At 27.0% G+C, this 23,643-nt stretch overlaps 3 protein-coding genes, 1 long non-coding RNA gene and 1 pseudogene across 4 annotated transcripts; 4 read left to right on the forward strand and 1 right to left on the reverse strand.

Annotated features, from left to right (window-relative positions):
- The first annotated feature begins 318 nt into the window (after positions 1–318).
- On the forward strand, positions 319–3,509 carry LOC122632430 (protein-associating with the carboxyl-terminal domain of ezrin). Its single transcript, XM_043819187.1, has 5 exons — positions 319–900; positions 1,157–1,607; positions 1,668–1,857; positions 1,925–2,061; positions 2,344–3,509. Exons 1-5 carry the CDS (start codon positions 706–708, stop codon positions 3,282–3,284), a joined length of 1,914 nt encoding a protein of 637 aa, XP_043675122.1. The 5' UTR covers positions 319–705; the 3' UTR covers positions 3,285–3,509.
- A 2,271-nt stretch (positions 3,510–5,780) lies between these two features.
- LOC122632402 (AP-3 complex subunit mu-1) lies at positions 5,781–9,083 on the forward strand. Its single transcript, XM_043819139.1, has 9 exons — positions 5,781–6,201; positions 6,337–6,521; positions 6,603–6,837; positions 7,043–7,202; positions 7,267–7,380; positions 7,555–7,734; positions 7,794–7,952; positions 8,755–8,805; positions 8,870–9,083. Exons 1-9 carry the CDS (start codon positions 6,167–6,169, stop codon positions 9,002–9,004), a joined length of 1,254 nt encoding a protein of 417 aa, XP_043675074.1. The 5' UTR covers positions 5,781–6,166; the 3' UTR covers positions 9,005–9,083.
- A 169-nt stretch (positions 9,084–9,252) lies between these two features.
- On the reverse strand, positions 9,253–10,886 carry LOC122632403 (transcriptional adapter 1-like). Its single transcript, XM_043819140.1, has 6 exons — positions 10,655–10,886; positions 10,525–10,561; positions 10,249–10,458; positions 9,796–10,148; positions 9,509–9,668; positions 9,253–9,408 (listed from the first exon to the last, which is right to left on the reverse strand). Exons 1-6 carry the CDS (start codon positions 10,723–10,725, stop codon positions 9,277–9,279), a joined length of 963 nt encoding a protein of 320 aa, XP_043675075.1. The 5' UTR covers positions 10,726–10,886; the 3' UTR covers positions 9,253–9,276.
- A 156-nt stretch (positions 10,887–11,042) lies between these two features.
- On the forward strand, positions 11,043–14,235 carry LOC122632432. The gene is made up of 2 exons (XR_006327870.1): positions 11,043–12,378; positions 14,192–14,235. It is a non-coding gene; the product is annotated as an uncharacterized LOC122632432 (long non-coding RNA).
- A 1,476-nt stretch (positions 14,236–15,711) lies between these two features.
- Positions 15,712–16,881, forward strand: LOC122632431 (annotated as a pseudogene).
- The last annotated feature ends 6,762 nt before the right edge of the window (positions 16,882–23,643 follow it).

The following is a 23,643-nucleotide window of genomic DNA, read 5'->3' on the forward strand; positions in this document are numbered from 1 at the left end:
TCTCCCTCTCACTCTCTCTCTTTTGTGTATGTGATATTAGTAAACTACGAAAAATATTCCAAAATATTATCATTTCCATATCAAATAATTTGTTGTTATGCTTTGTAGAAAATGTAATAACATATAATCATATTAATAGAAAGCAAAGAAGTTTCTTAATGACAATTTATATAAATCAAATCGAAAATTTATAATCAATTTTATATCTGTTAAATGCTATTTTATACAACGTATTACTTTTTTGTTTAGTTCTTTTTTACAAATGTCTATATGTTCTCACTAGGGAAATATAACCTATGATGGTGTTGCAGGCTTTACCACTATTCCACGCTGTTCAACTTTAAAAAAATGTCACGAGCATTAGTTACACTGCAAATACTAATGTATTTAGTGGCTGTTTAAAGCTTTTATAATAATAAAAAAATTCACAATTAATAGTAATTAAAAGTAATATAATAACAAAATAATAACTGCTATAAAACAATCAAAAAATTGTTATAATTTTTTGTTTATTACAAAAAGCCACATTTTACATGCAAAATATCTTGGCATATTCTATTGTATTTGTTATAACAAGAAATATTTAAATATTGTTTAATTATTATAATTATATAAATATATTTTTAATTTGTTATAAAACGCAATTAACTATTGTTTATTATCTTAACGGTTATAAGTGAAAAGTTTTTGTACTATAATTATTTAATGGGGAATGAAAAAAGTGCTCTCAATGGGATTGAGATAGATGAAAAAGCTATTGAAGTCACGGATTTTTGGACACAATATAGTGCAAATGTTCAAAACTATAATTCTCAGAAAGTATCAGTTTTTAATAGTGAACCATCTTTACATTATACTGCAAGTTTTGGAAGACCAACCCCTTTGGAAAGAATTGCAAAAGTTAGTTCTTCAGTTCACTTCAAAGGATTGATCATGACATCAATCAATTTATTATGTTTATATTTTTTTTATCTGAATTATAATAATCATTAGTAAAAATTTATCTTTTTATTTTTAAAGTTTTCATAAGTATTTATATAAATTATAAAAAAAAAAGTAGTATATAAATAAATATATTAGTACGAATATTTTTTTATCCTCATTTTTGTTATTTAATCGAAAAATTAATAACTTCCTTGTTCTCTTTTCTTTATAGAATTTGATGTTACATCGGCACCCTTGTATCTTAAGATATATTTCTTCATGGCATAAAGGTAGTAAATTCTTTTTATGTACAGAAGAAGCTAAGCCCTTGATACAAGTAATCGATGCACAAAATGCTCTTCAAATTTGTGTTGGCTTATATAGCATTGCTTGTGCATTAGTATTTCTTCATGAAAAAGCATTAACATCACATAACAATGTATGCAGTGGTTCTATTTATATAACACCAGAAGGATGTTGGAAACTAGGTGGATTTGAATATCTGTGTAAATTCTCTGAAGCAACGTCAACTTACTATCAAAAAATAAGAAATTATAGATATGAAAGAGCAACTTGCCCCAATGAAGATATAAATGCATTAATTGATTCCGGAAATCTTGCTTCTATTGATGTTTATGCATTTGGGGTATTAGCTGAAGATATTTTAAAATTAAAACATGCAGGTAAAAATTAAGAATTAGATGACAGTTTTATAGATTTTAAATTGTAAGTATTTATTGTAGATAATATACCAGCTTTAACTGAATTTCAAGAGTTTTGTAAAGAAAATCTACAAAGCTCAGATGCATCTTTAAGATGTAAATTATCAAAAGTCCTTCAACATCCTTTTTTCACACATGATTTTATAAAAATACATGGTTTTCTTGAAGAATTACCATTAAAAACTAATGAGGAAAAAGAAGTCTTTTTTACGTAAGTTTTTCTAAACAATGATTATATCAAAGGCATAACAAAACTGATATATTTATTTCTTTCGTAGAAATTTGGTGAATGATTTAAAAGCTTTTCCCGAAGATGTTGTAGCTGAACAACTTGGTCGTTCTTTGTTGTCAAGAATAGTTTTATTAGATCAAACAGCTCAAGTGAAATTTTTGCCCTATGTATTAAAACCAAGAGGTAAACACTCATTGTAATTTTATTTTATTTTATTTTATTCAATATATACTGTAAAACAACATTATGTAATTTAGAATATTTAATGATATGCAATTCGCTAAACATGAACAATATCTGTTTATTGTTTATCCTATTTTATAATCTTCTCTTTAAGGATTTATCATTTTTACTCAAATTCTATATTACTTTGCTATAATTGAAAACTGCTGCTACAAAATATGATAATTTTTATTTTATACAAATACGAAATATATAACTTTAGATTTCATTATAATATTACAGATGAAAATGATGATATAGAAAACAGTGTATTTTCTACACCAGTTTTTAAGACTTATTTAATACCCAGACTTTTACAAATGTTTTGTATAAGAGATGTTTCTATCCGTTTGCTACTTTTATTACATTTCAAATCATTTGTACATACATTTCAAACTGATGAATTGAAATCTCAAATTTTACCTGAATTATTAGTTGGAATAAAAGATACCAATGATCACCTTGTTTGTGCCACATTAAAGGCATTAGCTGAAGTGGTATCTATCTTAGGAGCAGCAACAGTAATTGGTGGAAAAAGAGCAAAGTTATTTACAGATGGACGACCAAATAAGATAAAAGAACAAAAAGAAAATAAGATTGTATCTACCATTAAAAATAATAACTCAGACACAATTGCTTCAATTGATATGAATGAAATAGAATTGCATTTACCAGAACGTCTATCTCCAGATGGTGGAGAAGATAAAAAAGAGTCGTCATTTGCATTTGTTGATGAGGAAAGTACTTGGTCTGATTGGGATGCACATGATGCAAATATTGATTCTCATCAATCAAATGTACAAAATATACAACAAATAACACAAATAGCAACTCCAAATATGGCAAGTGTATCAGACTCACCATCAAGTATAACGAAAAGTGAAGTAAATAAATACATAAAAAAAATAGAAATGTCAGATATTTCACAACTAGATATAAAACATTCAAAATCAATGAAGAGTACAATAGATGATTATGATTTTTTCACGGATATGGAACCTATAATAAAAAAGACACATATTTTACATGTACAAGATGAGAAGGAGATTTCATCGACATGTTCAAAAAGCATATTTGATGTAAAATTGTCTAATGTAACATTACAAGAATCTGAAGATAATGATGGATGGAGCGAGCATTTAGGTGACTGGGATATAGAAGATACTAAGGAATTAAGTTTTTAATTAAATATTTTTAAATTATAAGAGAATGTTTAGTTATAAATAGATTTTAATACCTACCTAGTATCTAATAAAAAGCTTTTTAATTATTAAATCTACAAATATTACTATAAAATTTATTTTTTTAAATGCAGATAATATAGTACACAGATATATGTATTTATTGTCAAAGTCAAATATCAACTTGCCCTATTAATTTAGTTAAATAAATAGCACATTGATAGAAAACATTAATCTCTGTTATCAATATTTTCTACTATTTATACTTTTCTTCTTTTTTTTAAATCAATAACGATTTTTTATTATCTATTTACTTTCATCAATATTTTGTATTTTTGCGACATTTTATATCAGCTTTGTGCAATCTTCATTTTATTGTTTTTGTTGAAACACTTAATCTAAACATTTCTGCAATATTTTTCAAAGCAATTGCTGGATCTTATCAACATTAAAAATTTTTTACATTATTATGTAATAGATATTTTTTATAAATTTTTTCTACTACACTTTTAGATATATTATACTTCTATATTACCATACAATAACTTAATTTATTATGGCAATTCGAGACAATTAAATAACAAATTTAAAATGAAATTTCTTTAACATTCTGTAATCTTTTACAAATAATCTTACTTTCATAAAGTCTGGATTAGTATTGAAATGTTTGAGATCATTGCATGTAACTGTGACCGTTTATCTATATTCTTTGCTACACAATAACATTTTAACCAAGTGTTCGCTTACTTTTGTCTCTCAATAAACAGCTAATATTATAGTTAAGTGCGGCTTTTTTACATAAAAATGTAAATATAAATTTCAAATTTTTACTAAATAATGTATATATCATAGAGACACATAATAAATAAAACTCAAGTATATAACAATTATATTAATTCAATTAAACTTCATCATTATCTATTTCCAGTATCTCCACTTAACTTTGTTCCTGACTCTATTTTGTTTAGATAATATATAAATGGTACACAGCCTTTAGAGTCTACTTGTATATGGAAGACTTTATATATTAATTTAATATCAAATGAAAGTGTAAATTTTTTAAAATCTGTAAAAGTATCGAAATCTATGCAATAAAATTTTTATGTTATTGTAATTATAACATAAAAATAAATATTAATATTTCCTAGATTCGTTTTGTTTATCTAACGATGAAATATGACTAACATGAATGAATTTAAAATTCCACAAAATTTACCGTTGCAAAATTGATAATTATCCGATCTCCTACAATCGAGTAATCTTTATAAAAATTAACTTAAAAGCATCTTATTGTCATAATCAATTAAAAATTGCATGTATATAATTTCAATAGAAATACGCCTATCAAACATTACATTTGAACACAATTAAAATTCATCACTCTGTGAGCCATTTCAACCAAGTTCAATTAACTTGATCAGCAGCGTAATCAAAAGCAAAACTTTTAACTGTTGTTCATAATCTATATTTTCGTAGTATCAATAACCATTTAAAACTTTTATACATGATATGGAAATGCATATATGTATATATTTTCCTAACTTATTTTATTTAATATTGTTGTTCCATACTATGTATGCAATTTTTAAATAGTTAATGATATCAGGAAAATATAGATTAAAGATGACATAGCTGCTATTATATCGAAAATGTGCTATGGTTAGCACACTTTCCAGCCTATGGCTACCACTTTCTATACAGTACAATAAAATTTTAACCAATCGCGTTGCTCGATTCAATCGCCATAACAATAGCCAAGCAGAAGTAATCGAAAATTCAATATGGATTTCTACTATTACAGTTCTTACAGATAGCCAATCAGACTGTAAGTTTATCTGACGTCATAGTTCGGCGCGATAAACTAACCGTGTAAATTGTAGAAATTATTGAAGTAAATATCAAATTGAAAATATCAAATAATTATGGAAATGCAATCACAAAATGGATCATACGATAAAATATATTATATGGACTCTGAAGAGTTACAAGATTAAATATTTCATTTAATCAATTTGTTGTTTTACTATTCCGATCGAATATCAATCTATAATAAAATATAAATATATAAATTTGTACTCATCCAAAGATAATATAATGAAAAATTTATCTATTCTACAATTGATAAATTTACTATTAGAATTAACCAAAAATTTCGTATAATTCACTTCTATAATCTATACCACAGCAAATGAAATAAAACATGCTCTGGTAACGTACCGCAATAACTTTAGTTACCGAACATTATGTGCTTGGAACTTTTATGTTACGGTTACTGTTACGGAAAGTATGTTGATTAAAGTTTATCGAGGTTGGTCGAAGCCCGTACAACGTTTTAAAGAACAAAAAATTCTCTATTTAAATTCTCTGTTCTTTATTAATTTCTCTATTCTCTATTCCAAAACTTTGAATTTTTAACAACAAACTTTTATGTTTTAAATTTTCTTTTTAACACGATTATAAAAAATTTAAATACACACAGAGCATACATATCAAATTTTACCTACTGTTTTTATTATTTATATATAATTATAACGGAAAAAACTGATGTCATTACATGTTTTGAAATAAATATCATGAGACTATCGCATGTTTAATAATCATACTAATATTACAGTCATGCACTGATACTTCGCAGTACAATATCGGCGAAATATAGGACCACGAAAAAAATTTCAACGCGATGCGCTGTGTTTCGTAACCTATACAGTTTGTTAAAACGTAGCTATAGTGTCTATTAATACGATATACAACGTATGGCGGATCTATCATAACTTATTATAGGTTAGAAATACATAAAAAAATCTACAAGTAATTGTGTAAAATTACAGTATAAGTACTGTTTACAAATTAAACATTAGACGGTATTAGTTTCTAACTGTCGAAAAATGATACATAGTCTTTTTATTATTAATTCTGCTGGGTACGTAAATATTTTAATTCACGCAATTGAATTCAATATAACATGAATAATTGAAAGAAACAAGTTTCATTTTTCACTGATTTTATTGTTTATTATATATATAATAATAATATAGAAAAATATTTTATTAAACAGAGATGTGTTTATGGAAAAACATTGGAAAAGTGCCGTTGCACGATCGCTATGCGATTATTTTTTTGATCAACAACGAAGAGTCCTTTCTCTCGAAGATACACCACCTGTGATAGCTACGCCTCATCATTATCTTATTAGCATATATCGGTGTAATATGTTTTTTGTAGCAGTATGCATGACAGAAGGTTAGTCTTAATACTAGTATTACAAATCTATCAACGAAATTCTAAATATTGAAAAGATATAACCTAAGAATTATATTTCAGTTCCACCATTATTTGTCATTGAATTTTTACATAGAGTAGTTGATACTTTTGAAGATTATTTCAGTGAATGCACAGAATCTATTATTAAAGAAAATTATGTAGTAGTATATGAGTTATTAGATGAAATGTTAGATAATGGGTTTCCATTGGCAACAGAATCCAATATTTTGAAAGAATTGATTAAACCTCCTAATATTTTGCGTACTATTGCAAATACTGTTACAGGTAAATCAAAGTAAGTAAAAATATTATTGACTCAAAATATCAAATTTTGGTTTGATTTATAGTCTTTTGTTTTTAGACTTCTACGATTTATAGTTTTTGATTTTTTATATATTACAAAAATTTGTATATAAAATTTGTATATAAAATTTTTGTAATATATAAATATATTTTTTATAAAAAAATATTTATTTAATAAATTACATTGTATTATATAGTGTTAGTGCAACATTACCAAGCAGTCAGTTATCTAATGTTCCATGGAGAAGAACAGGAGTTAAATATACAAATAATGAAGCATATTTTGATGTTGTGGAAGAAGTAGATGCTATAATTGATAAAACTGGATCAACAGTTTTCGCAGAAATACAAGGCTATGTATGTATGATAACTTGTCTATATTTCTTAAGTTCAATATTATTTTCTGTTATTAATACTTCAGATTGACTGTTGTATAAAATTAAGTGGTATGCCAGACTTAACACTTTCCTTTATAAATCCAAGATTATTTGATGATGTCAGTTTTCATCCTTGTGTTAGATTTAAACGTTGGGAGGTATGTATATACATATATACATACATACATACATACATACATACATATATATATATAACATGACATATATGACATATATGATATATTTGCTGTGAAATTGTTATTTAATGTTGGTATATCAAATATAACTGTTTTATATTTAGCACATATATATACACATATATTTCATTTCAGTCAGAGAGAATATTGTCCTTTATTCCTCCAGATGGTAATTTTCGACTTCTTTCTTACCATATAGGATCACAAAATATTGTTGCAATTCCAATATATGTGAGACATAATATCAGCCTAAAAGAACCTGGTGGAGGTAGATTAGATATAACTGTTGGACCAAAACAAACTATTGGGAGAACTGTAAGTTTTTGTTTGTGAAAAACATTTAAGAAGTTATAATGAATCGTATTTTATTTTAGGTGGAGAATGTAGTGTTAGAAATTCCAATGCCAAAAATAGTATTAAATTGTACATTAACACCAAATCAAGGAAAATATTCTTTTGATCCTGTTAGCAAGATATTGCTTTGGGACATTGGAAGGATAGATGTTTCTAAATTACCAAATTTAAGAGGATCTGTAAGTTAAACATAATAGATTATTTCCATAAAATTATATTCAATACACGTTAATTGTCACGTGAATTTTATATATTCTATCCTGGAAGCTTTTACAAAATTTTCATTATTATAAAAATATAAAATCTTTCGATAAGTATCAAATATTTTTTTTTTAATTCATACTTAAACATTTAAATTTAAACAATTTCTTAAAACCTTTATTTTAATATGTAGTATGATCAGTTACAATTATACAACATATGATAAGATCAATTTTATATAAGTTCAAGTTTAGAAGCAAAATTCTTACACGAAATAGAGATATTAATTGACTGACAAGATTGCGTGATTTCTACCGTTGGATTATTTTCTTCAGATTATTATGTGAAAATGCGTACAAGATCTAGAAAAATGGGTGGTATCATACAAAAAGAGCTATGCTTTCATTTGGCCAATATTGTATATATTATTATAATCGATCGTACTATATATTACAATAAAGATTTTAAAAAATTATTCAAATCTAAATGATTTATTTAGAAAAAAACATTCGGTAATTTATTATTGCATAATAAACTATTATCAATAGTTATAAGGCTATTATTAACACATGTTTATTTAGTTATTTTTATTATTGAAATCTTTTTATTCGGTGACAATCATATCTACACACATAATTTAATATAATAATAATTAATTTTTTAAATTTATTAGTATTCGTCATTGGTGACTATCATGACCTCGATTAAAAGATAGGTGGTCACAGGTTGTCACCATGGTAGTAAAGTTGTTTAGTAATTAATAGAGTAATTTATTTGCAGATCACCATTCAAAATTCTGCAGTCATAACTGAATCCAATCCTGCTATTAATGTATGTATTTTTTACTATATTATTTTATTAATTTTTGATTAATAAATGTTATATATTTTTGTAGGTACGTTTTACTATTAATCAGCTAGCAGTTTCAGGATTAAAAGTAAATCGATTAGATATGTATGGGGAGAAATATAAACCTTTCAAAGGTGTTAAATATATTACTAAAGCAGGAAAATTTCAAATAAGAATGTAACAGAAGTATGTAAATATATAAATTTGAAGGATACATTTTTAAAAGATTGTGATAAATTATATACAGGCTTCAACTCTGTAATTTGTAATATAAAGATAAGGAAAGTATATTATTAACTATTTTATTTTAAATAAATTCCAGAAAATATCATAAATACGATTAAAATATACTTCAAATATATGAAGTGTTTATATACTATCATTTAAATACATATGATTTAATTGACTTATATACGATATACTTACATGTATAATGAAATGTTGTTTATTATTTTAAGTTCTACATTTTTGTTTTAATAAATTCCTAGCTTCTAAATCTTCCCATGTTGGATGTGTTGCATAGGTGTGCAAGCGTTCCATATTTGTAGCATAAATTGTATGGTTACTGATGAGATTTTTATGGATCTACGTAAAACAATAAAATATTGAACATAATATATACAATGTTACAATTAACGATATTAAATTAATTAAATTAAATATATTAATGTGTTAATTTTAATACCTTTAATGTGCGTTGTAGATCAGCTATACTAACGGGTCTTAAAGAGGCAGGTGTAGTTTGTAAGGAGCATGCAAACGAAAAAGCAGTTGCTTGTTCAGCTTCTTCAAAATTCTGCCTTGTAGATGGAACTTGTCCATAAGGATCTATTATTTCTGTAGGACTGTACAAAACATATTATATATACATACATACATACATACATACATACACACACACACACATACACACACACGCGCGCGCGCGCACGTGTATATATATATTTTTTGTATTAAATGTTTTATAATTACCTGTAATCACAAGACCGGATTATATAAGCTGTATTTCGTTTCCATGAACTAGGTACAGGGTTTCCTATACCATGAATAAATGATCCTTCTTTTATACTAAATTCCTTTCTATTTGTTAGAATTGCAGTAAGTATATTCTTCACAAAGATCTGAGTAGCAGCAATAACAATATGGGCAGTATTTTCTTCTGCACCATCCATGTTATTTTCCCATGCAGCAAGCATGAGTCTAGCTAGTACAAATGTTCGATCTGGTAACACAAGTTCTTGAGCACTAGATCTATTTGCTCCTATAGGTTCATCCCCAACTGGTGATGATGTTTGATTTAGTACCTCTGCATAAATATCTGCTGGCTAATTAAAAAAAAAAAAGTAAAAAAAAATAAAAATAAAATTACATATACACTTATATCGTAAACTATATAATTTTTTTATGAAGTATGATATAACAAACCTCGAAATTTGATTTATCAGTTTTATATTTACGTTTTAACCTAAGCCTTTTTTCTTTAACAATCTTATCTTTATCTGTTTTACGATTTGGTATAGCTACAGCCAACCCTCTGACTTTGTTGAATAAACAAAGTAAAAATTCATTGTGCAAATGAACTTGATCTTCTGTCATGATGTTACGTGCTTCACAATCAAATTCTTCTTTTGTTGTCTAAAGTTAAAATTACTATCAAAATCACGTAGTGCTAATAATATTGTTATTAAAAAATTAACATACCTTCATTTGAAACCAAAGTTTCATTTTCTCAAAATATCTGTCAATCAAACAATGTTATAAATAACATATAAACAAATACATTCGTATATATTAAATACGTAAAATATTAATTATATAAAATTTAACTAACATTTTTGCATTATCACCTAACGAAGCTGCAAGATTTTTTCTGGCTAAACTTAATTCTTTGGAAGTAGTCATATTTATAGAAATATTAAAATTAATTCTTTTAATTATAACGATATTTGTAGTTATTTCAAGTTAAATATAAAAAATCAAACATATTAGCTCTAAAGTCAATAATCTTTTATTATGCAGCCGTGCATAACGCAGTGTTACACTATATCTAGATTAAGATTTATGATATACTAGTTCAATAGAAGTTTTGAAGTTGATATTACAATAGGGATTTTGTGAATGTAATCAACATGCTAGCAATATTCTTTGTACTTCATTAAACCATTATGAAAAAAACAAAGAATGCTATTGGTTGTACAACAATTCTATTGGCGTCAGGTCCATGGGGTTCATAATGCGTAATCTGCTTTTTAATTAATAGATAATATAGACACAATGCACTGTGGAGAAATTATATAAATTATAGATAATAATTCGGACATAGTGAAATCAATCAATCATAGGAAATTATTTATCTGATATCCAATGAGCATAGACTTTTAGTAATTATATAATACATCTGGTGGAGAAAGGAAGAATTAAGGAAAAAGATTGCCATTGTCACGTCTGCGCTGACCCGGGATTACAAAATAAAACTATAGATTAAGACTTCAAAATTCTCTAGACGTAACTATAAATAAGGGACACTTCTTCTTTGTAGATTAAATTGAATTAGAATTAAAATGGGAACCGACCTTAAAACTGTATAATAATTAGATACAATGTTCCAGCCTAAATATACATAAAATACTTCCAAAAGTTGTTCTTTAAGAGCGGCGTGACTAAGGCCAACTTAAACAAAGAAAGAGCGAGGAACAACGGACGCTAGCACATACGCAAATACATGCGACAAATTCACGGGTCTTCATCCTCATCACCAGTACGTAATACCTTGAACGTCCGCAGTCCTCGTATCAGGAGGAATCTCTTTGGACATCCCTGCCGCCTGCTAAGGGGAGAACCACCACGAACCAATGACGACACCGCAGCAAATTACCTTTCGCTGATTGGTCAACGCTCTTTATTTAACCGACTGCACAGATCCATTTTATGATTTTTGCTCTTAGATTCTCGCAATGCTAGATAATCACTCCGATATACATTTTATTCGACTCAGTCTTTGTTACGATTATTCTTAGTTATTATTTATTTTTACTTATTTTTTAATTATTATTATTGTCTTGAACGGATCATTATTCTTGTATCTATTTGTTGTTGCTATTTTGAATAAATTAAATATTGTTGAAGCAGTCTAAGTTAATAATCCCGGTTGTGTCTACAGAAACAACTCATTTTCCTAATTCATATCGAGACAAATCTTAATTCTGTTTTCTTCGATTACATGTTGCTTAAACGCGATCAAAGAATTCATACATCACGGCACAGTCGACAAATTCTTTCGTGCTATTTCGCTAATTATCTCAACTCCCTTCTGGAATCCAGCCGAATGAGTCGAGGACAAATAAAACCAATACGGCGGTAACTATATTCAATCCACTAATCAATGAAGTGGATCACAGCGAGTCCCCTTCGGACAATCCTCTTTGTCAAGACGCCTCTCGTTCTAAAATAAATCGCAGCGTTAAACGCTAAGGCAGGTGCTACCTTATTGACTAGCGTACTTCGTTCGACGCACCATCAAGTGCCAGTCTCGTGCCATAGAACTGCATACAGCAGGTAAAGATCAAAAGGCACATGATCTCACGTGCTAGGAACTCCTCGAAGGGAATTTAATTCTCCGAGGCCAGTACTACGTGAGACGTAATATCATAAATCTTCATTTACAACAATAGATAGTACATTAATATTTTAAAATTTTGTTTTGTCTTCTTATATAATAACTACGCTTCTTTTATTTACATTTATTCTTTTATTTATTTACATCTTTTACTTCCATTCCGAGGTAAGATGAAGGTATGGTTTAATTCATTTTTTATTTATGTTACCTAACAGTTGAAATTAACATTCGATCCGATTGTCAATGTAAACAATTATTTTAAACGAAAGTTTTTCGATTAATGTCAAATATCGCTTTACTTAAAACCTATTGACACGACACACGTGTATGACGTTGGAAAATTAAGTTTCCCTTCAAATTATTGCACACGTTTAATACATTAACTTTATCATTTTTTATTCGAAACATGTGTGGACTTCAGCGATAGGTATGTCAAAATATGAACTATAAGCAAGCGAGAAATACTGTCCCCGCCATGTATCTATTGTATCGGCGTATAAGCTGTGGGTTATATCCTCTCACCCATAATATAACAACATAATTGGGTTAGGGTAGATAGGTAGTTTAATGAACCGTGAAATTACAGTTTTCAATCTTATATTTATATTCTTTGATAATGGAGTGTATCTTTGGTAGATATTAGTGATCTGTGCTAGATATTATGTAGTGACGGTATGCATTTGTTTTACAATATATATGTATAAATAATAATAAATCTAGTCAATAAACATAATAATTAGTGTATAAGTTTGGGACAACAAATAAGAATCATTAAATAATTATCAAATATTTTGTAAAAAAGAATAATTAGTGAATAATTATATATTAATTATATATATTCACTAATTTTCTACGTATTTGTCATTAAATAAAATTCATCCGATGTTATGTTCTATTTAGGATCTCCGCGAAATGCATGTCAACCATTAATGATGGAAATAAATATGATTGAATAATGTAAATTCACTCTAATAACGTCCTTCTAATCATTAAAAAACAAAGAATTTTTAAAAATTTCAGCTTCCAGTATAAGAAATGTATAAAAAGATTATTAAAAATTTTGAAACTGTATAGCAGATACCTACCATAGGTATATAAAAGTTACTTTTTCCAGTTTTAAATATTGTTTCTATTATTCTTTTTAAATATTATTTCTATTATTCTACATAAACACCCATTAAAGACCTTTCTAAGCATTTTTTTATATCTGGTTTCACCTTTCAATATGTTATAAGAATCTATTTATTGCTATGCACACACCATATACGTACACACATGAACACACATTTATACAAAACCATGGGATATAAAACTACTAATATGTATTTTAAATTGATAAGTGATTAGTTTTTTAAACTTGAATTTTAATTAAGATTTAAATGTAATTGTAGGAAGAATAAATTAGCTAAACATTACTAATAAGATTTCTACTTTAGTACATAAAATATAAAGAGAATTACAAATTTTTCTAAAATTTAACAATTTTTTAGAAACAGACCTGTTAACATAAATGCTTGACCAGGTTTTTTTCCTTTATTTTTTCTGTAGAATTGTTTATTTAAAACTTATTAAAATGCTTCAGAAAGTTGGTAGTTTTATATGCGAGCATTTGCACTTCTTTACGTTTGAAATGAATCAAAAAATTGGAATATTGGTTTATGTATACATACGAGCAAGTAATCATGTGCTTCATATCACTCAAGTGTTTATATGATAATCAGTAGTTGAGTACGAATTTCTCTGTTGTTGCAGATTTCAAGATGCCATTAAATAAAAATTATTTTTCACAAAAAATATTAAAAGTACTAATTACGACAACAATAAGTCCAGGAGTAATTCTTCACCGATTTTGACAAATAAGATTTTATTTTAAAGATGAAGATTTAAGTGAGGACATGACTTTTCCAAAACTTTGAAAAAGCTTTATATTTATGCATAAACTATTCTTCACAAAACATAATATCTTGATACAATCTTTTTAAAGAAAATAAAGTTTTTAAAAAAAAAATCTTGTTCTCGCTTAAACCTTCATCTTAAAAATGAGATCTAGTTTATTAAAATCGGTCAAAAGTTATGCCTAAACTCACTGTTGATGTAAAACATTATAAAACAAGGAATAATGAACATTTTTAATTAAGATACATTGCATGTTGATGTATCAACAAAGTATTGGATATAGTAGTAATAATGAATTTGATAATAAACAAGCATATTAAATACGTTTTTATGTCTATTTTATTGATTGTTAATTTATCTGAATAATAATTAATTATTATTTAATTAAAATTAAAAAATAATAGATAGTTCGTAAAATACAATGAGATTGTTTATCACAAATGTGAATTAGGTTGTAAGATAATTCGAAGACTTTACTATATATTGTTTACAAAAGATAAACTATTTATAAATTCAATAGCGATGATATTCAGAGCTTAATCATTATTCAGAGCAATAATTATTTTTACAAATATTTGAAACAATGAAAGAATGCAATTAAGATATCGCAGAATGAATATATCCTTAAATACTGAAAGTTATATAAATGACGTATAAATTATGAAGATAGGAAAATCATATTTCTTATTTTCTTTTAAAGAGTCTTATAAATGAATAGAGGAAGTACGTATATTATGTGATATTAAGACTAAAATCCTTGATAAAAAACATCATAATGAAAAGATTAAAATGAAGAAAAAGATCAAGTTACGTAAAGAAAAAAGAGTAAATATCAGAGAATCTGTAAGATGTGGAACTGTGGAAGCAAACTATATTTCATATAAATGGTCATTTGTGGAGAGGTTGACTGGAGTTGGTTGAATTGTTAAAATAGTTGTGCTGAAAGCAGAAGACCCGAGTTTGAGTCATAATCCAGATTACCCGATGACCCAACATTTTACGGATCCTGTAGAACTGTTCTGATATATTTTCTTGACAGAGATTTCACAAAAGAGCAGAAATATTATCTAATATAATTAATCAAAATCAAAAAGGTTATAAAATAGGATATACCAATATCTAATGTTAAAGCTCAATCAGAATTTGAAATTATATTGAAAATTTTACATTCAAACTCTTACAAGGAAGCCATTTAAATTTGAGAAATTTATTACATTATGATGGCATTATGTTTTAAAAAAAGTACATGTCAGGTATCCAAAAATAAAAGTAACGTTCTGTTTAGTGATTATAGACGTTAAGGAAACTTAAAATTTCTTATATACACAAATTTAGGTCTATTAATTAAATATACTATTATTGAAATAAATATTTCTGAATTAGATCTTATAACACAATTTAATAAAGTTGTACAAGATAAATATGTATAAATACTTTAGAATATTACTTTTAACTTGCATAAATAATTTAGAAAATCATGACTATCAATGCTATATTACTTGTTTAATCAAATTTGATACTTTGCATAACTTGCTATAATTATAACATATTAATTTATTCTTCTTCCTGTATACCATTAAAAGAATGATTGTAATAAAGATATCTCGTAAAATACAAGTATACTGTCTTTTACAATCTTCATTTTACTAATATACATAAAATTTTAAATTAAATGAAATATTTTGTGAAACCTTGTAAATTCAAACAATAATTCTTATATTTTTTTTTTGTTAGTTTACTAATTTTTTTTCTTAAATGTAATTAAATTGTTATTGTTGCAGGAATTACATTATAGGAAGTTATCGTCATGCAGATTTTTGTAAAAGCACTTACAGAGAAGACTTCATCACCCTTGAGGTAGAAGGATCTGATACTATTGAAAATGTCAAAGCTAAAATTCTAGATAAAGAGGGTAAATTTTGATGAATTTGTTAAATATTTTGTAAAAATATATATAAAGGAAAAATACAAGATTAAATGTAAAAATAAATTTTTTGTATTTTTATTAGGAATTCCACACAATCAACAATGATTGATTTTCGTTTGCAAACAATTAGAAGATGGCAGGACTTTGTCAGATTACAATATTCAGAAAGAATCTACATTGCATTTGGTTTTGCGTTTACGAGAAGGAGCAAAGAAATATAAGAATTCCTCAGTGCCTAAAAAAATCAAGCATAAGAAGAAGGTCAAGCTTTCTGTGCTAAGATTTTACAAAGTATGTATTAAGGTTTATAGTTTTTTATTGATCTCTATTATATCATGTTTAATATGTATAATATTAATATGTGTAGTATTAATGGCATATGTATCAATATTTCTTAGGTTGACAAGAATGGAAAGATCCATTGGTTAAGACGAGAGTGTCCTATGGAGCAATCTAACGCTGGCCTTTTCATGGCAGCAATGGAAGGTTGTCATGATTGTAGTAAATGTGGGTAGTACATGCTTGTATTTAATAAACCAGAAGGTAAATAAATGATAAATATATGTAAACACTGTATTTGATTCAAGAATCTATATATAAATACTTGGCAAATATTAAATTTTGATTTATTTTTTCTAACATATTTGTATTATAAATACTATATAATAAAACTTTCTTGATATTATATGAATCTCATCAATATATAACTTAATATTACAATTCTCAAATTTAAGAATTTGATTAGAAGTAAAAAATAAAACAAAAATAAAATAGAATAAAAGAACAAGTATATACTATCTTAATGTATAGCTAATTCTAAATATAGCTTTATAATTTGCTTCCATGTTTCATTATTTAAAATTTATGATTGAAGTATAATGCTTTGGTATTTTTGTACAAAATTTTATATTTAATACAAAAATTAATAATACAATTAGAGAGTGATCTAGTTAATCCTTTTTAGTTAATCTAATAGATGTTCAATAGAGCAAAGTCATATAAGAATAGTAATCTATTCGTTATATATTATGCTAGATATATCTAGTTTATCACATTTACAACAGAATTAATCATCTTTTTTCTTTTTGTGTGAAATATACATATATATTTAATAACACTAAAAAGAACATTGATTCCAAATATAAATGATAAATATTAAAATATTTATTATTGAATTATTCCATATATTTTGTAGAATTTTTAAATATAGTCATTGTTATTTTGGAATCTTGTGTTTTAATAACTGATGTCGTTCTAAAAATTTTATTTGATAGCAAAGAAGGAAACATTAAAACCTTTTGTGAACAGCGATGAAAATAACAAAAAAAGAAAAAAGAAAAAAAAATCACGACCTAAAAACAACAGATTAAAAAATTACAGAATTTTGTAGATTCTTAATTAGCTAAGTAACGTATCATATTACATTTAGTAATAATGTCAATATGCCAATAAAAAGCATAATCACGCATGTTCTTTTTGTTCTATTGCAGAAAGATTCAATTAGTTAACAAAGTCAATAAAAAAAAATTATTGAATATATACAACAACGATAATAATTCATATGAAATTCCTTAATGAAAAATGTGCAGTGCAATATATGAAAAACGGAAATTCACTAAGAAATAAAAATAAAATTAAAGGATGCATTACACAATATGAAAACAATAAGGACAGACATTAAAAACAAAACTTTCAAATACGATAGAAATACCAATAAATAATGAGAAATTCTATCTGCAATCGGATTTTTTATTAAAAAAAGAACTCACAAAAACCAAATACATGAAAAAGGCTAAATCCAGTATCAAATTTAATTAAACGAAAAATTACAGCGTTTGATTCGTTTAAAAAAAATCAAAAATTATGAAGAATGTAGCTAAATCAGGTACCGCTACAGAAAGCAAATGGTCACTAGTGAAAATGGAAGCAAATCTCTCTTACGTTGATCTGTTCAATCTATTAGAAAATCTAAACGAAACAATAAAAAATCTATAACAACAGCTACAAAAAGAAGAGACAAAACCACAAAGAAAAATATAAAAGTTATTGAAATAAAAAACAAATTTAATATTCTTGAATGCAATAACGAGAAAATACCCATGATAATCGAAGAAAAAGTTATCAACATCTGTTATATAAAATCGTTATATAAAATCATTACAAAAAATTATATAAAATCATTAAATAAAAGCCAATCCAAAAAGGATATAGAAAAACAGTATCAAGTGTCAAATTAAATTACTGGATATAGACAATCACCATTTAACCAATCTTAAAATCCAATGTTTTAATTCAATCCTATTTATTCTATTTAATCCAATCCTATAAAATCTAATACTTCATATATACACTTCAGAGTGAAAAAAACATTAATGTATTCTAAAAAAATTTTGAAGGAGAATTTGAACCGCAAGTTCTCGATACACTTAATAGAAAACAAATAAAAAACATATTCGTTTTAAATGTAAAAAATTCGTTCCAAAAGGGCAGAAATCTATCCATTTTCTTAATCTAATCCTTATCTAAAAGTAGCATTGAATGTATCAAACAAAAGAAATGCTTCTTTACTTGATCGTTTCGTGGGAAAAATTATTTAAAAAAGGCAGAAATCAATGTAAACGATGCCAATGCATCATGTAGCGTCGAATTGCAATTTAAAATATAGATACGTTAAAGGCAATAATAAGCACAACTCAGAAAAATCCGTGTTTCGAAATAAAGGAAACAAAAATGGAACTGCATTTAGCTCGTATTGTGTAAATTGCGGAAACTTCGGCCACCCAACTTCCTATAGTGTCCGAAATTGATACAAATGTAACAGAAAATCGAAGAGAAGAAAACGCTTATGAACAAAAACGGAGAAAAAAAAGTAAACTGCAACAGTAGCTGTTGGTATGATCTGCTATGTTTAGCAATTTTCTCTGTTACCATGAGTATACTAGTTTTTTTATTTATTTGCTTGTTCAGGATATACTGCTCTATGTTCAAGAGGTTTTTTATTTTGTCATTTTTCAATTGATTTTATGTTTGTGTTAGAAGTTGTGCCCGGTAATTGACAGGTATACATTTATATCGATTCGAGGACAGTTTTATATATTTGTTATAAATTGTTAGTTGTGATTTTTTGTTGATCATTTTCTATATTTTTCGTTTAATTGTTCTATTTTTTATGGATGTGCATTTTCCATAGGAGTTTTCTGTCTAAGTATATTCCAAGATATTTAATTGTTTCTTATATAATATAGTATTTAACGATAGTATGACGTTATTTAGTTTAACAAAAGAGCTTGTTTGTTTTCTGGTAGTGAAGAAGAGGTGTGTGGATTTTGTAAAGTAGATTTTATCCTTCATGTTTTTAACCAATATTCTATTTTATTAAGGTGTTGTTATAGTTTATTTGAAGCTTCGTATGGATCCTAGTCAAAGGCTAATATTCTTTGCGTCATCAGCAAAAATGACAATGAGAGTGACATGAAGGTGAATTGTTGTCGGGAAGTCTGATATATAAAAGTATGCAACAGTGATTCTAGAATGCTATCTTGTGGGATTCCTGATTTAATCGTATAAAGAGAAAATACAAACTGTTATGTGTTGACTTAAAAAGTACTTTGAGATATGATTTTAATATGGAGTAGAACGACATTGGTAAAACTTCTTTAATCTTGATTATAAACTGATGTGCCAGACTTAGTCGAAAGTCTATAATACGTCCAGGAATGCTGCAGAGCAATATTTTTTGTCATTAAATGTTTCGTAATTTTATTGACCAGTCTATGGATTTGTTCACTTATGGCATGTTGTTGTTGAAAGCCGAATTGATGTTGTGAAATCAACTTATGATTATTAATTGCAGATTTCAGTTTACAAAGGAATAGTTTTTCAAACAACGGAAACGATTGGTAGTAGACTTATTAGTCTATAAGAGATTACTTCCTCTGGTGGTTTCTCTGACTTGGGGATTAGTATGATCTGTGCTATTTTCCAGTACTACTCTAAGCATCGCGTTGTAGATTACGATCAATAACATGATTGCTTTTTTAAAGAGTTTTTTTAAGATTTTATCCGTTATTAGGTCGATGCCGGATACTTTTTTTATGCTGATATGTTTGCGAATTTCATAGTAGATTTCATCTGGGGAAAAATATTTGATTGGGTGTAATTGTGGTGTTTCTGCACACTCTGTTAGTCTAACGTTTTCTTGGTCACTTATTTGATTTGCTATCAGTTAGAATACTTTGAATAGATGTGTGACAAATGTTTTGGCTTTCTCTGTTTCTTCGATGGTATGGTTTCTACTGGCTCTTTTAAATTTCTTGTAGACTTCCATAACAAGTATTCCGTGTCTTCGTTTAAAGTAAATTTTTCTAAAAATTCATTCCATCTTTTTTGTAATAGATCTTTCAATTTTCTGTTCACTTGATTAAGTCTTGTTTTATTATGAGGGTGTTTTGTTTACTACCATCTTTTTCACAATGTTTTTTTGTGTGTTATTATTTCTTTTGTATCGTTAAAATAGCGTATAGATGTTTTACTGTTTTTCGGTGAAGGAGTAGATTCCCATGTTGCTGTTTTTATTTATTTCCTTTTCTATTTTCAATGTTCTTTTTATTTGAATCACATTTTCAAGAGTTTTTATAAATTTATTCCAATTCGTAGTGGCATTGTGAAGCGTAGGTGATCCTTCTTTATATCCATCTTTAAGTGATGTTTTGATATGAGATGATTCCTGTTACTCTTGGTCTGATTTGAGATCTAAGCATGTCTGAATAGCGAAACTTTCCCAATTTATTTCTTTTGTAAGTCCAGTTGCGAAGACTTGTAGAAATGTATGCCTGGCGTTGTAGTCGTCTCCTGCAATAAATCTGTTGCTGAGTGTTTTGAAGAAGTTAGTCTATCTCTCTACTGACATTTAATGGCGTGGTAGTTTATAAACACTTAATAATCCATCTTGGTCTTCTATAATTTGGCTTATTGCTTGTAGATATCCCTTCTTAAAAGATTGAAGGATATAGTGCTTGATAGTATTTTAATAATAATTGCAGTTTCTGCGTGGATATTTTCACTGGAATTTGTGGTGTATATTGTGTAACCCAGTATTTTGTAGCTACAATCTATAAAGTGTTTTGGAGATTAACAGTATGTCTATTTTAGCAAAGTTTAGATATGCCTGGATCGCCAGAACATGTCGAGGTATCCCGTTGGCGTTCTACAGAATTATTTTATAACAGTTCATTTATATTTTCTGTAGAATGTGGTTAAACATTGTAGATTTATTTGCTTGTTTGTTCGCTTATAAAATTTTTAATTTTTGTTGTCATTCTCATTACGATGATTTCTTCGTTCTTGTGTTGCATGTAGTTATCCATGGTTTGTTTGTTCATATTCTCTTCTTCTGTTGTACCCTTTGTTAGTTGTGTGGTGACTAGGATAGACTTTCGCTTCTGTATTGTTGGGTTTGAACACTTGCGTCATAAGATCGGTAAGTGTTATATGATTTGTATTTCCTTCTCCAGGCAGTAATATATGCTATGCAGCCTTTGTAATTTGCTAGATGTTTTTCACCATAATTTATACATTTAATGTTTTCATTTTTAATTTTTCTTGTGGTTAAAAGATGATATGCGGTATATTTCATATATTTAGAAGTTTTGATGCAATATTTTTGAACGTAGTCATGTCTTTAGCATTATTTTCATTGTACTACTTATTTTTTTATTCGTGGAGGTTCTATCGTAATTTTGATATTTGGGAGTCTGTCTAATGAGTAAATTTCTTTATTGTTGAGTTTCGAAATTAGATCGACGAAGAAGATTGGTAAAGTGTGACTCTATGTTTAACATTATATGGTAATTTTGACATTTCATGTCCCATTGTTTGTAATTCTTTTGCAATTTTCTTCAGGATCTGTCATTGTGTATAAGTTTCTGATTATTACTCTGAATATCTATTGTCTTTTAGCTGAAATTTTTGTATTCTATACCTAGATGTCCTAATTCTTGTTTTATTTTCCTGTAGTCGCTTAAGATTTCAGACTGGATTCCTTACCATTAGTTTTGCTAACATTTCGGATAATTTTTGAATTTTACTAACATTGAGTATTATGATTAGTTGTGGTTTCCTAAGTTTTGGTTTTATATCCATTGAATTATCGTCTGTTACATTTTTTAAAAGTTTAAATCTATTATACTTAAAGCTGTTATTACCTGTATTATCAACTAATGGTAATAAATTGAGACCAGGATTGTTTTTGTTTTTCTGTAATATCATTTTTAATGAGGTTTTGCCCGATAACATTGATATTTCTCTTTTTCTTTTGAACTGAGTAACTATCCAACTATCCTGTCAGCTTTTCTTTGAAATATTAATTGATTGTATGTTGATATTAGTAATTATTTAATAGTAATGGCTGATGAAGAGATTATATTGTGTGTTGTCAATGTATTATATCGGATATATTTATTAATGATTGCATTTTCTGCAAGTTTTTTGATATTTTATAATATGGATGCTGTATTTTTTGATATATATATATATATATATAACCATTTAACTATTTGATGCCTATGTGGCTCAAGCTACATAGATGTTTTAGCTGTGTTTATATTATATTATCTCTGAATATATTTATCTCTGCTACTTAGTATGTATAAACATCTGTTTCTCTGTCTTCATCTGTAGTGTATATAATTACCGTTACAATTAAATCACAATATGGTTTGTAAACAACACATCTTAACTGCTTGAATGTCTGAATAGAACTATCTAGTAGAACTAAACACAAAACACTCTGTATGGGGAAACGTAAGAAATAATAGCAAAGGAGTTTCCCTTCTTAAATGGTATAAAAAAAAAGATAAATAATTTTGAGGACATCATTTTACGACACAGCTATCTCATCCTATTTAACGGTGGGTATCTAGATTTTTGCAAAACTGATAATAGAATTTTTCACAACCTACCAAAGTTACCAAAGCTCAACACATTAGTACATAATAGAGATCATTTAGCAGTAAAAATTGAAATTTCTTTACATACGCACGATTACTTCTTCCTTGATGTAAAAACTGCAGCAGTTCAATACCAATTTGACAAAGTAAACTGGATTGTATTTAAAACACCAGATAGAAAATAATGATATGGATATATCAAATAATAGAAACCTACACCAAAGATGAAATTGACAGCTACATAATTAGACTAAACAAACATATTAAAAATACAATAGATTATGCTATGCCTCATGAAAATAATAACTTTAGCCTAACCGATCATTATATCACAACGAAGATAATAAAACTGTGAAAAAAGAAAAGTCAAAAGGTTGTATATCATCTTTCGCTCGAAGCGTAAGCGACTTTGGTGACAGATATAGACAAAATAT

This window comes from Vespula pensylvanica, chromosome 10 (assembly GCF_014466175.1).
Source record: "Vespula pensylvanica isolate Volc-1 chromosome 10, ASM1446617v1, whole genome shotgun sequence".
Classification (NCBI taxonomy): Eukaryota; Metazoa; Arthropoda; class Insecta; order Hymenoptera; family Vespidae; genus Vespula; species Vespula pensylvanica.

What these genes read in the sequence shown, in the direction of transcription:
- LOC122632430 (XM_043819187.1), top strand. Translation starts at nt 706, where the DNA reads ATGGGGAATGAAAAAAGTGCTCTCAATGGGATTGAGATAGATGAAAAA. An exon ending in CTTTGGAAAGAATTGCAAAA is followed by an intron (nt 901 to 1,156) that starts GTTAGTTCTTCA and finishes TTTTCTTTATAG; the next exon opens with AATTTGATGTTACATCGGCA. An exon ending in CTATGTATTAAAACCAAGAG is followed by an intron (nt 2,062 to 2,343) that starts GTAAACACTCAT and finishes ATAATATTACAG; the next exon opens with ATGAAAATGATGATATAGAA.
- LOC122632402 (XM_043819139.1), top strand. Translation starts at nt 6,167, where the DNA reads ATGATACATAGTCTTTTTATTATTAATTCTGCTGG. An exon ending in AGCAGTATGCATGACAGAAG is followed by an intron (nt 6,522 to 6,602) that starts GTTAGTCTTAAT and finishes ATTATATTTCAG; the next exon opens with TTCCACCATTATTTGTCATT. An exon ending in TCGCAGAAATACAAGGCTAT is followed by an intron (nt 7,203 to 7,266) that starts GTATGTATGATA and finishes TTAATACTTCAG; the next exon opens with ATTGACTGTTGTATAAAATT.
- LOC122632403 (XM_043819140.1), bottom strand. Translation starts at nt 10,725, where the DNA reads ATGACTACTTCCAAAGAATTAAGTTTAGCCAGAAAAAATCTTGCAGCT. An exon ending in CTGATAAATCAAATTTCGAG is followed by an intron (nt 10,149 to 10,248) that starts GTTTGTTATATC and finishes TTTTTTAATTAG; the next exon opens with CCAGCAGATATTTATGCAGA. An exon ending in ATCTACAACGCACATTAAAG is followed by an intron (nt 9,409 to 9,508) that starts GTATTAAAATTA and finishes TGTTTTACGTAG; the next exon opens with ATCCATAAAAATCTCATCAG.